The sequence below is a fragment of the Trachymyrmex septentrionalis genome, unplaced genomic scaffold (assembly GCF_001594115.1).
Source record: "Trachymyrmex septentrionalis isolate Tsep2-gDNA-1 unplaced genomic scaffold, Tsep1.0 scaffold83, whole genome shotgun sequence".
Lineage (NCBI taxonomy): Eukaryota > Metazoa > Arthropoda > Insecta > Hymenoptera > Formicidae > Trachymyrmex > Trachymyrmex septentrionalis.
In genome coordinates, this window is record NW_017306018.1 from 20,790 (window position 1) to 32,991 (window position 12,202).

The 12,202-nt window shown below is 30.5% G+C and overlaps 3 protein-coding genes across 3 annotated transcripts; 2 read left to right on the top strand and 1 right to left on the bottom strand.

Annotated features, from left to right (window-relative positions):
* The first annotated feature begins 3,480 nt into the window (after positions 1–3,480).
* Positions 3,481–6,650, top strand: LOC108754988 (THO complex subunit 4). Its single transcript, XM_018497685.1, has 5 exons — positions 3,481–3,887; positions 4,537–4,674; positions 5,144–5,291; positions 5,481–5,618; positions 5,806–6,650. Exons 1-5 carry the CDS (start codon positions 3,669–3,671, stop codon positions 5,919–5,921), a joined length of 759 nt encoding a protein of 252 aa, XP_018353187.1. The 5' UTR covers positions 3,481–3,668; the 3' UTR covers positions 5,922–6,650.
* A 590-nt stretch (positions 6,651–7,240) lies between these two features.
* Positions 7,241–9,193, bottom strand: LOC108754962 (ubiquitin-conjugating enzyme E2 S). Its single transcript, XM_018497642.1, has 5 exons — positions 9,027–9,193; positions 8,686–8,827; positions 7,737–7,927; positions 7,532–7,660; positions 7,241–7,443 (listed from the first exon to the last, which is right to left on the bottom strand). The coding sequence occupies exons 1-5, from the start codon at positions 9,048–9,050 to the stop codon at positions 7,291–7,293; spliced, it is 639 nt and encodes a 212-aa protein (XP_018353144.1). The 5' UTR covers positions 9,051–9,193; the 3' UTR covers positions 7,241–7,290.
* A 104-nt stretch (positions 9,194–9,297) lies between these two features.
* Positions 9,298–11,818, top strand: LOC108754963 (ADP-ribosylation factor-like protein 6-interacting protein 1). Its single transcript, XM_018497643.1, has 5 exons — positions 9,298–9,625; positions 9,777–9,910; positions 10,691–10,928; positions 11,171–11,255; positions 11,333–11,818. Exons 1-5 carry the CDS (start codon positions 9,599–9,601, stop codon positions 11,431–11,433), a joined length of 585 nt encoding a protein of 194 aa, XP_018353145.1. The 5' UTR covers positions 9,298–9,598; the 3' UTR covers positions 11,434–11,818.
* The last annotated feature ends 384 nt before the right edge of the window (positions 11,819–12,202 follow it).

A 12,202-nucleotide genomic window follows, 5' to 3' on the forward strand; every position in this document is an offset into this window, starting at 1 on the left:
ATTAAATATATTCCTTCGTAACCATTATTCCATAAAGAAATTATTCTATCCGATTCTTATTTATTTTTAATAAGAATACGAAGAAGATAGTTTTTAGTGATGTGGCAGAACATATTTTCTCGCGAATTTTAATATTATAACATATTAAAGATGTAATAAAAATGGTAATTATAATTAACATGGTATCCAAATTATTACTATCGTAATTAGTCTGAAAGATTCGGGATGCACACCCTCCTGTAACAAGATTACTAGTTTGACGGATGCTTAACTTTTTTTTGCAAATGGATCTTATGAATTTGACATAGATTAGGAATACATTGAGTTCGCTCTCCACTATGAAGATTGTTTTTTGTATTGGATACTAACTCGTGTACTCTTCCCCCCTCCCCCCCCCTCACAAGGCGGAGAAAGAGGGGATCTGAATATGATCAAATTATTGGGAGTTATTTTAAACACAATGAAGATGCTATCGTAAATATATTAATGACTTTTTATCGGCATTAATGTCTAAGTTTTATAATTGCATAATAATTAATAAACACGACGTAATTGTTAGTATTTCATTCCGCATTTATCAATATTTTATTAAATATTAATCTAGAAAAATTTGTGTTATTATATATATTTTTTGTCGACATTTTCGTATAATTCCACATTACTAAAATTTGTTAAATGCTACTATAATATCATTTTTATTATATTTTGAACAGCTTTATGATTGTATTATAAATATTGTATTATAAAAACATTATTGTTATAGTTTTATTGAAATGTATAAAAGATTACAATAAAGATAATATTAAAAAAGTTAATGCAATATGATTAACAAAATACAATAAATTATAATAAAGAGATTAACAGGACTCTTAAATTTAACAAGATTTAAATAAATATTATAAAGGACATATAAGAGTCAAATAACTATTAAGTGTAGATATCACATTAATAGAATAAAATTTAATTAAAAATTTAGATAAATATACATATAGACATTACATTATTAAGTCATCTTCAGATGATCCTCAACATTTTGCAATTTCGTGAGTATGTCCATTTCAACTATCGATGAAAAAATTAAAATTAAGGATCATTTGAAGATGGCTTAATAAAAACGTGTAATGTCTATATCTGAACATGTAATGTCTATACATATGTTTATTTAAATTTTTAATTAAATTTTATTCTATTAATGTGACTTCTACACTTATAAACAATTATTTAACTCTTATATGTCCTTTATAATATTTATTTAAAAATATAATAAAATAATTAGATATAAAAATAGAAAAATAAATTAGAAATATATACTTACCTGCAAAAACGGGCTATTAAATTTATTGGTAGCTTGTTTTTTTTACGGGTAAGTATACTTACAAAGAAAAGAGGACCGCTGATAAAATCGGCGGGGGTGGTGGAGGGCCTCTAGCTCGTTTTTACAAAATTAAATTTTAAATTAATAATATTTGATTAGAAAAGTTTGAAGTGTATTTAAAGTGTCTATAATTGCTAGTAATTATATAAAGACTTTAATACATACTAGTAATTGTGATTGGTAATACGAGTGATTGCTGAAAATCTGTCTAAAGAAATATACTTCGTAATTCCATTTTTATGCAGACGTGTATTATAAGACAAAATTCGCTAAATTAACTTGTTTTAACAATATGATTGGAAATGGAACTTGTTTTTAAATATTTAAACTTTAAATACGAAGCGCCTTACAGTCCCGAGTGTTAAGATATTGAATTCAATTTAAATGAATGTTAGTTCAACATCTTAACACTCAGGACTGTAAGGCGCTTCGTATTTAACTTGTTTTAATATTTCGTTATTCAATTTCTTAAAATTCAATAACTTTTATTTCTATAGTAGGATATGGGAAATATAATTTTCGTTCAAATACTCATTAATAAACATTAGATTATTAAAAGATTTATTAAATAAAAATGTAAAGATTTTTATTGCAGAACTCGGATTTTCTCGAATTATATGCGAATTTTGCGTTATGACATCCATGCATTTTATATACGAGATATCTTATATACTTATAAACAAAGTGTAAGCATAATTGTTGTAAAAACGTTGTTTTGTTTGGACATTGTTGTTGCTTACACATTTCGAAACAATTAGATGTTTTCATTTGTAAATACCTTTAATTAAAAAGTTATTAACAATTAAAATTTCGAGAATAGTCAAAAGCGGCAAATAGGTTCAAATCATGTCTGCTTAGCTAGCCTCCCTACTTAACCAAATCTTAATAAATAAATAATTTATATATAATAATGCGCTATTTATGCACTCGTAAAATGCAAAAAAATTGTTGCGCTCATTCTGTTTAGTTAAAAAAAATTTTTTTGTGGAGGGACTGAGTAGACTATCAGCACCGACGAGATACTATTAAAGACTCTCGGCTCTGGGCAAATTTTCGTGACAATCAATGGAGTCCGGGGAGCCCGGAGATAATTGAAGAACGATGACGTTACTGATAATAAAAATTTATGCTGATTATTAACATATTTTTGTGGTATGTTATCAAATTTGTAATTTTTTATTATATAAAAGCTGTATAAATAAGTATGCATACTTTTAATGATATAATATCTTATATATTGAGAAAAGTAACAATTTTTTTCTGCAGTTATCATCTTTATTACCAACGAGATACTGTTAAAGATTGTCAACCCTGGGTAAATTTTCGGCGATATAAAAAGGGCCCCAAGAGCCCGGAGGTAATTGAAGAACGCTGACATTATCGACAATTGATATAAATTTGATATTATTAACATAAATATTTGGCTTATACATTAAATTCATGATTTTTTATTACATAAATGTTTCATAAATAAATATGCATACTTGTAAAGCTGTAATATCCTATATATTGTAGAAAAATTACAATTTTGTTTTCTCTGCAGTTATCATTTCTGTTGATAATCAAACTTTGACGATAACACTGAAATCACAATTTTAAAGAAAAATCGAGTATTATTGAGTTTTAAATGCATAAATATGTCTATTAAACTAATAAATCATAAAATAAGTACAATATTATCAGTTTTTAACTTTTAATCACTTCAATATTCACGCGAACTCCCATAAGAATGTCGGTCTTTAATAGTATCTTGTTGGAGGTAAGTAGCAAGATTACCCAATCATATTACCAGATTTATCTCACAGATAAAATTTACAAAAAGGTGGAACAATCGGTCCTTAAATTTTAACAGGTGCAAATTTTTATAAGCGCCGAGGATCTTTAATAGTATCTCGTCGATGCTATTAGTCAACTTTGATTATTCGTCTTTGTCTCTCGTAATAGCATGGAAAAGAACCACAAAAACATGGACATTACCCTACGAGATTTGGTACACGAAAAAGGTTGGAATGTCCACTCTCAAGTTTCTCTCTGGTGTCAGTAGCATCAACGTGATAAATTTATCTATGCAGTTTTCTCTCTTAACCTCTCACCATAACTAGCACAATACCAAGCACTACCCAAAATACCCAGATTGCTCTGCGGTTGTGCTGCGTCGGGGGTTTGTCTCCGAGACTACCTGGTTCTACCGCCATCATCACAAGAAGAAGCGATACAGTGAGAAATATTGTCAGGTTCATTTACGTCGGTGTTTCCCTCGTATAGCAGTTACGTTTCATCACAAGCCGTACAAATGAAGATGGTAGATAAGATTGAAATGAGTCTAGACGATATTATTAAACAGACCAAAGGGTCTAGGGCGCGCGGCGGCGGCGGAGCAAGCGGTAGACGCGGCAGAGGAGCTGGGAGTTCACCTCGTCGAGGAGCACGTAGGGTACAGAGAGCCAGCGGTGGCGTTATGCGAGGACGTAATCGCGGTGGAATTGCACGCAGCTCCTTACCGTACACGAGGGTAAGATACAAGGCTAAATTTTACGACTATTGAATTCTTTAATAGGACACTATACTTATTCATTTATACGTATTCCTGTGCGCTTGTGCATGCATGTATATGTGTGTGTGTGAGCGCGCGCGCGCGCGTGTATATGTGTATTTAAAACTGAACGTTGGAGCATAGAGTATGACTTCGAAGTACTTACTTATATACGATCATTTATTAAAAAAACGATGTAAACGGCTGTCAGCTGGAAATATTTTATTTGTCTTTATTTCCTTTTTTTCTTTATTGTTTACATATATTTATTTATTATATTTTCTACTCGTTTATGTTTTTATTTTCAATAAATTAATATAAATTAAATTTTGAGTTATTAAAGTTTTTTTTTATTATGTTATGATTTTTAATAAGAAAATATATAATGGTGTAGTTAAATAAGATTTCATATCTGTGAGAGGTGTGTAGCTTGCGTTGATTACTTACAATATAATGAATAAAAGCTTTTTTCAGTAGGTCTAGTTCTCTACGATAGAACAATAAAATATTATATTGTTAATTGAGGAAATGACAAAAAACAAAAAAAGAAATAACAAAAAAAAGGTTTTGTTATTTGATAAAGAATATAGTACTTTTCCAATACATTAATTTATATTTTGTTATACAGGGAGATGTAAACAGTGCTTGGAAACATGATATGTTTGATGGTGTAAAAAAGGTTGGTCGTGGTGCAATAGGCAGTGCAGGAACGACTAAACTTTTGGTATCAAATCTTGATTTTGGTGTATCAGATTCAGACATACAGGTATTAGAATATTGTATGTAAAATAATTTTTTAACAATATTGAACATGTTGAGCATCACATAATTTGATATTAAATTAAATATTATACTCCATAAATTCATTTTTCTTTTTGAATTTTTAATTGTCTGTATAAGGATCTCTTATAATAACATTTGTAAGTAGTAATATATCCAACAATAAAAATACTTAGTCCTGATTAAGTTAGTGTATTATAAAATTAAACAGTTGGCCAATATAGATAAAACAAATTTAATTTATCGATAAACTGTCATATGAAATATAAAAATGCGTAACTATTGGATATATCAACATGCGAATTCTGAAAAATGGAGATAAATGTTTTTGACTATGTAACCCTTAATATGTTAAATTCAATCAATATATAAATTTTTTGTAGATTTAATTTAAAAAAAAAACACTTTTATATAGAAAAGTTCTATAGAAAAGTAATTATAATGATATCTTTTAGGAATTATTCAGTGAATTTGGACCTTTAAAATCAGCAGCAGTACATTATGATAGATCAGGTCGATCTCTAGGCTCTGCTGATGTCATATTTGAAAGACGAGCAGATGCTATTAAAGCAATGAAACAGTATCATGGAGTTCCATTAGATGGTATGTATTTACATTTGATTATATTTATTTGTATTGTATATATTTTTTCAATTGCAGAATTTTGCTTATATTTAGGTAGTATTTATTAATCTATTGTTCAGAAAGCTTGTGCTAAAAAAATTGGTGGATTATGATTCATGTATACAGACATTTTGCATCTTTCATTCCAATATATAATTATGTTGACAGGACGTGAAATGAATATACAAGTAGCTACTTCTGAACTACCAATCACTTCTGTTCGTGGTCCGAGACTTAGCGGTGTTAATTATACACAAAGACCTCAAGCACGTTTTAGAGGAAATCGCGGCACAGGATCTATTAGAGGTAACTCATTAATGCAATTTAGTATATATTGTTTTAAATTGATTTATGCAAATTAAAAAATAATAAAATTAATAGTATCGAATACTCAGTTATATATTTTTTCTACGAGTTGTGATTGTGTTATATAAAAGTATCTAACAATTTTTTATTAGTTCCTATAAAATATTATAATTTTATGGAATTTAAGGTCGTGGAAGTGGAGGTCGACGTGGAGGTAGAGGAGGAACTCGACAAACGACGAAGACACCTACGGCCGAAGAATTAGATGCAGAACTGGAAGCTTATGTGAAGGAAGTCAAGTAACAACGTTATAAAATTGCTACATTCAAATTTTGTTCAATGTGACTAACACAATACACATTGTTGCTATTTCTTTCATGAAATATACAGTTATAAATCTAATCCTATACGAATTTAGTAAAGTTATACAAAAATCAACTTAGTTTTTATTTTTGACGATTCTTTCAAAAATTGGCACAGCAAATTTTACAAAATCTTTGCGAACATTGTAGAAGTTCATAGATTTTTTTCATAATATAGTGATGCAAGAAAATTAAGAAAGAACATACTTACATGAATTGTAAAGACTGTATGAATTTGTATGTACTACCGTGCGTGTGTGTTCACCAGATGAAAAATACAATGAGATACATCTCGAAAAGTTGTTGTTTATCAAAGTACGGAATGTGCTTCTAGCCCTCACAATCTGATTATTCCAAATGCTATGTCAGAAATTGATTTACAAAATCCATCTTTAGGATAATTTACTTAGGAATCTTAGAATGCATAAATGTCTACACTTTTATGTAACTATGTGTCCGGAATCTCTTTAGCTTAAACATAAGCATTATATCTATATATGTGTAGTATATAATTAATAGTGGATTAAGGCTGTGACATACTGTTAACTAGTCAAATATTGACGATATTTAGTGCACAGTGATGGATATGTAAGACCATGTATACATTTTTGATCATGCAGCGTACAAATAGCAGTCAAACTAAGTGCCGCAAGACTGAAGAAAAACTATCACCAGATTCTCTTTTAATAAAATATTTTTAAAAGAAAACTTTTATTATCCATCAAAAAAGAAAAATTCCTAATAATTTTATCCTTTCACCTCATATTTGATCCTGTATCTTTTTTATAAAATATCTAAAAATATATTGTAAAATGTGTTAAAAAAATACAGATATATTAAAATATACAAGTTAGTAGAAGGAAAGGAGGAGGTAGAGGTATATGTACAGAGAAAGAGATATGCAATTATTGGGAATACACATTTATCAAAATTGATTAAAAAAATGCTATACACATAGGAGACATTTTCTTTATTTTACTTAAGTAATCACAAGTATATTATTCTGTACATATGTAAAAATATTTGCTAATAGATGGTATAGAACAGATTTCTAATTCAGGCTGATTGTACAGATCACTACAGAACACTAATCTTCTAGGGAAGGGAGATCAATTTTTGTTTCTATATTATCTTTTTCTTATTTTTAATGTATCTAGACATATTAAATTCTCTACATACTTAATAATAAGATCAGTCAAGTTTAGATAATAAAATTTTACTATGCAATAATAATTGTATACAATACGAGGCAACATTATCATACTAGTATTTTAAATTACAAAAGACAGGAGAAATAATATTAATTTTTTTTATAGTCTCTTCAGTGTCCTCTTCTTATCTTTTAACATTTTTTTCTTTTCCGCTGTTAATTTCTTATCACTTGCATGTTTTTTTGGAAGAGGTCCTCCAGTGTCCGAAGAGGCGCAACTTTCCAGACCCGCCTTGCTTCCTTTTCCACCTCCCTGAAGAAATAAAAGTTTCATAAAAATAAAAATTATTATAATGATGAAATTGCGAAAAACAAACTCATTTGTCGAAATAAGACATTACTTGTGCATGTATCTCAGTCATCATTTTTGCTCGCTCTGAATATTCGTCATGACTTTCTAAAAGTAATTTGCCAGCTTCTTCATTCAAAGCAGATTCTGGATTTGGCACTATTAGTAGACATTTTACAGTCTAAAAAATATAAAAAAAAGAAACGTAAGAATACATAAGCAAACATTTACAACATTGTGCTTTAGTGATAACTTACTAATAATATATGTTGTATCCCAAGATCTGGTTTCCAATCCTTTTTTAAAGTGTTGACACATATTTCGCCATTTTTTGCTACATTAGGGTGAAAAATTTTTGTAAGAAAGTAAGCCTTTGGCGGTCCCTGTGGAAAGTCCTTTCCAAGAACTAATTTTACTCTAAAGTAACCACTGGCATATGGAGTCCCCGCTATTAAAAAGAAATATATAGATATCAATATGCTATATTATTACTTTTAAACCTAACTATTATCATCCGATCTTTTGTCATACTAATTCTGTAGTCAAATTTGACGAGCATAGATCATTGAAAAATTCTTATTCATTCAAGCAATTATTTTTATTGTATTTTTATTATATTTTGTTGCAGTGTTGTTAAATGAATATGTTTTATGAACATAATAGAATAAAAAGTGGTACATTTTCACTTATACTTGTACTTACCAATTTAGTATTTTCACCAATACCAATTTACTTTAATCTCAGTTCAACTTACTTTTTATCTTTTTCTAATCTTTAGAACTAGAAAAATATAAAGAGTAAATTAAACCAAGATTAAAGTAAATTGGTATTGGTGAAAATAGGCATTAAACCTTTATTTATCATATTATTGTCTTGCATAAAGTCAGTGATATACATTTTATAAAATATTTCTAATTTCTATATCTATTTTATTTTAATCATCACATTGTACCTGTGAAACACGACGATAATGATGATAACAATCAAGGTTGAAAAGCTCATATGAGAAGAGTTGTATGCTCTCGACAGTGACATACACGGATATCAGCCGAGGTAAAAGGTGTTATAGGGTTAGGACGACGACCAGGTTAGGTTAGGTAATGTATAGTCGATAAAAGTATGCTTTGCTCGGAGATAATCAGTTTTGTCAACGAGGCCAAAAGAGCGAGGAAACGAGGAGGCTAAATGAGAGACAACTAATGTTACCTGGGCCTTCGATGACGGCTTGTATGTCGGTGACATCGGCCTCGTTCAAAATGACACGAATACCTTCAGGTGTTTGCGCGGCCAGTTCTGCCATCTCCTTGGCTACCCGGCGGATGATTTGTGGCGACAGATTTTCCACATTCTGCAAAAACGCACGTACCAATCTCACACATGTTTTAGCGAGGATGATTGAAACGCGCAGAATGTAAACAAGAAAGCATTTCTCGCTATATACGGTCGCGGTGGCGGCTAGTGGCCGCGGCGACGGGACACCGCGACGAATGAATATCGAATTGTACGTTTCTGCGATAGCTGACCAGTGGAAGATTACTATTACTCACGGAGCTCACGGCGGCAGCAGCCATAATCGCCGTAAATTCGGAGCGTGATCTCGCCCAGGCCTCGCGCGCAGGCTACGCGATTCTCTCAGCTTCCCGGCGCACGGCGTAGGAAAACACTTAACGTCACAACATCAGCACGGCATCGCCTGCAATAACCAACATTTTGAACTGACAGCCAATCGCGTGCCAGGGTACTCTCGATACCAGAAGTCGATCCTTCTTCCCCCTCGCCGATCATTGCGCCGTCGTTGGTCGTCGCCGCCAACGCCACCGCCGCCGTACGACCTGTCCTCCGGCTTGATTTGTGCATGTTTTTTTTTAACTTGAAAGCGCGAACGAATCGCTAGCCGAACGAACTGATTCTAGGCTATTTTTTGTCGCGACTGCAGACTGTAGCTCAGAATGATGATACGTAGTGGATAAATAAGGAACCGCTAGTGGAACGAAACCATCTTCTGTGTTGCTGTTGATTGACTCCTACGCGTGTCGTACATCTTCTCTGGTCTTCCCCTCCAGATCCCCGCCGCTATAAAGCAAATTAAAACGCCGCGTTTATCACAAATCTCTGCGCGATGACGGACGACGGGACGGTCGAAAAGGTGAGTCGATTCTGTCGAATTGTGAATTGGTGACTTGGAATCAGCTAGAAAACACGTTTTTTGTGAAATGACACGCGCTTCTATGCCTGGTAAAAAATCAATGATAGAGCGAGACACGATCTCGTTGACTGATAATGCGAAATTATCATAGGAAAAACACATGAAGCAATTGAAGCGAAAGATGGAATGCTGGCGCGAGATAATCTTACCTTTAAATTCCGTTCTCTTGTGGGAACGCAGCTGGCATCCTGGATTAATTGTCGGGCTTGTAACAGTGATATTCTGGTAAATGAATCAATCTCATAAAAATGAAAATTGTTTTTAAGGTGTATGTGTTTGTGCGTATATAAGTTTGTTTGCGTTGCGTATGCTTTTTGTGTATTTAATAGCTTTGCTTTTTCTCTTTTCACTATTTAAGTATTTCAGGTTCATTTTGTTTCAAGTATGTAAACTTTTGGAGATTTTTAGCAATGAAAACAAACTTTAGATAAAAGGTTCGAATAATTGGACGTGCCTATGACTGGATACTTACACAAAATTTATTATTATAAATCTGAAATGCTTTTTTTAATTACAATATTAATTAAATTGTATTTAACGGTTACAATTAAATTATAAAATTATATTTAAAAATTTGGTAATAATATAAACTATATCACTAAATGTTTTTCTACTGCTAATTTTTTCTTCAATTTCAAATTGATTTTTTCTAAATCAAAATTTTTAAACATCTATAAAATGTTTTAGTTATTAATAATTAAAAAAACAACAGATGGTGGCTTATGTCTTGTGATTAATTTTTTAAATAATTTTTAATGCTTGAATAGGTTTAAATAAGCTTTAAACATTTATAATTTTAATGTGATTTATGTATAAATTATTAAGATGTATGTTATATATAAAAACATCAATAAGGTACATTCACGCTTGGTATATTTGTTTTAAAAAAGATTACTTTTGATTTGGCCAAAAGGAAGTTAGATTTTAAACATTTGATAGGAATATTATGGGATGTAAACTTGTTGAAAGTGTTGTGTAAAATTACTAATGTTTTTCTTATTGCAGTGCTATATGGATTCTAGAACCAGCTCTTCTGACGATGATATCTGTATGCCTATTAGTATTCGCTCTTGTTGATTATCTTGTACCGATTTTGATTTCGGTATTATGCAACGCACAAAGTTGGACTGGACAGAAAGAGAAAAAATTAATTGAGATTTGTCAAAATCTCTCTACCACTATGTTGCAATTGCAAAGTGCATGGATGTCTATCTCGAAAATTCGACACGATCGTCCTAATATTGTAAGTAAATTATAAGTGTATATCTATCAAAAATTAAAAGTTTATTGTTTTTTGCATGAAAGATAAATCAGATAAATATCTTTTTATAAGAGATTATTTTATTTTACTGGATACCTGCTATTATAAAATATTTATGAAATATTTTATATATAGGATTTTTGATATCAGGAACATTTTATATTTTATTTCCACATTTTGAAAGTAAAAAATTACATGTAACATTTTTCTTATTTTTATTGTAGTATTACAGTGCAACGATCCTCTTTCTCATTCTTTTCGCCTGGATCGGTAACACTATCAATAATTTGCTTCTGCTTTACATCATAGGTAAAATTTCTACCATTATTTTCTTTATCTGTTTGTATCTGTACTACTTTTAGTGATTTATCTGATTTATTTTTTAGTGATTGTGGTTCTTCTCATGCCAGGATTCAAACACAAAGGACGAGCGCGCTGGGCTATGAAATATATATATAATCACTTAGTTCGTCGTCATTTATCATAATTGTTATTTTGTATGTATCTCATGCCCACCGAAACTTGTCGTTTTATATACTTTTAATCCATACTCTCTCAATATAAATTTCTTCATAATACTATGAAATGATATACGATTTATATATTAGATGTATATTTCATTTAATGCGCGTGTGTATATTTACGCGTCAATTTAAGAAGAGTAGTCAAAAGGTCTTCGCTTCTATCGATATAAATTTTAACAACTGAGATTTAGTTAAACATTTTGATTTCGTTGTTGATGCCTACTGTCTCTCTTTTGTCATAAGTATCTTACAATTAGCAATGAGCTATTAATAAGACGCCATGATGTTTCATCTCAGAAATATTCGTATTATAAATATGATGGAATTGTGTTAATCTCTTTGAGTAATATCGAGTTATTTAAAACATTTCTTTTTAAATTAATTAAAATTTTTTTATCTTTTGGATTTAAATAAATATTATAAAATTTTTAAAATAGTATATTTGTAATAATATTATTAACATTTTATAGTACTTATAGTATAAAGGCTCCTGAGAAAATGAGATGAACGTCATGTGGCATGGGTCTTGTTTACAAGCGTTTGATGACACGTTGTTAATTATAAGATACGAAAGGCAAGAAAAGCACAATAGATGTGTCGACAATAAAATCATTAATAAATGTGGAATTAAATCCCAACTCTAATATAAAAAAGATAAATATAATATAATGTATAGTCTGCTAAGGAAAAAGATATAATTATACTTATCAAGAAGCATGATATTTAATCGTA

Excerpts from the sequence above, each read along its gene's own strand:
- LOC108754988 (XM_018497685.1), top strand. The coding sequence starts at position 3,669 with ATGAAGATGGTAGATAAGATTGAAATGAGTCTAGACGATATTATTAAA. Across the intron at positions 3,888-4,536 it reads GCTCCTTACCGTACACGAGG|GGAGATGTAAACAGTGCTTG; the intron begins GTAAGATACAAG and ends TTTGTTATACAG. Across the intron at positions 5,619-5,805 it reads CGGCACAGGATCTATTAGAG|GTCGTGGAAGTGGAGGTCGA; the intron begins GTAACTCATTAA and ends ATGGAATTTAAG.
- LOC108754962 (XM_018497642.1), bottom strand. The coding sequence starts at position 9,050 with ATGGCTGCTGCCGCCGTGAGCTCC. Across the intron at positions 7,928-8,685 it reads AGCCGTCATCGAAGGCCCAG|CGGGGACTCCATATGCCAGT; the intron begins GTAACATTAGTT and ends TCTTTTTAATAG. Across the intron at positions 7,661-7,736 it reads GGATACAACATATATTATTA|ACTGTAAAATGTCTACTAAT; the intron begins GTAAGTTATCAC and ends TATATTTTTTAG.
- LOC108754963 (XM_018497643.1), top strand. The coding sequence starts at position 9,599 with ATGACGGACGACGGGACGGTCGAAAAG. Across the intron at positions 9,626-9,776 it reads ACGACGGGACGGTCGAAAAG|GAAAAACACATGAAGCAATT; the intron begins GTGAGTCGATTC and ends AAATTATCATAG. Across the intron at positions 9,911-10,690 it reads CTTGTAACAGTGATATTCTG|TGCTATATGGATTCTAGAAC; the intron begins GTAAATGAATCA and ends TTCTTATTGCAG.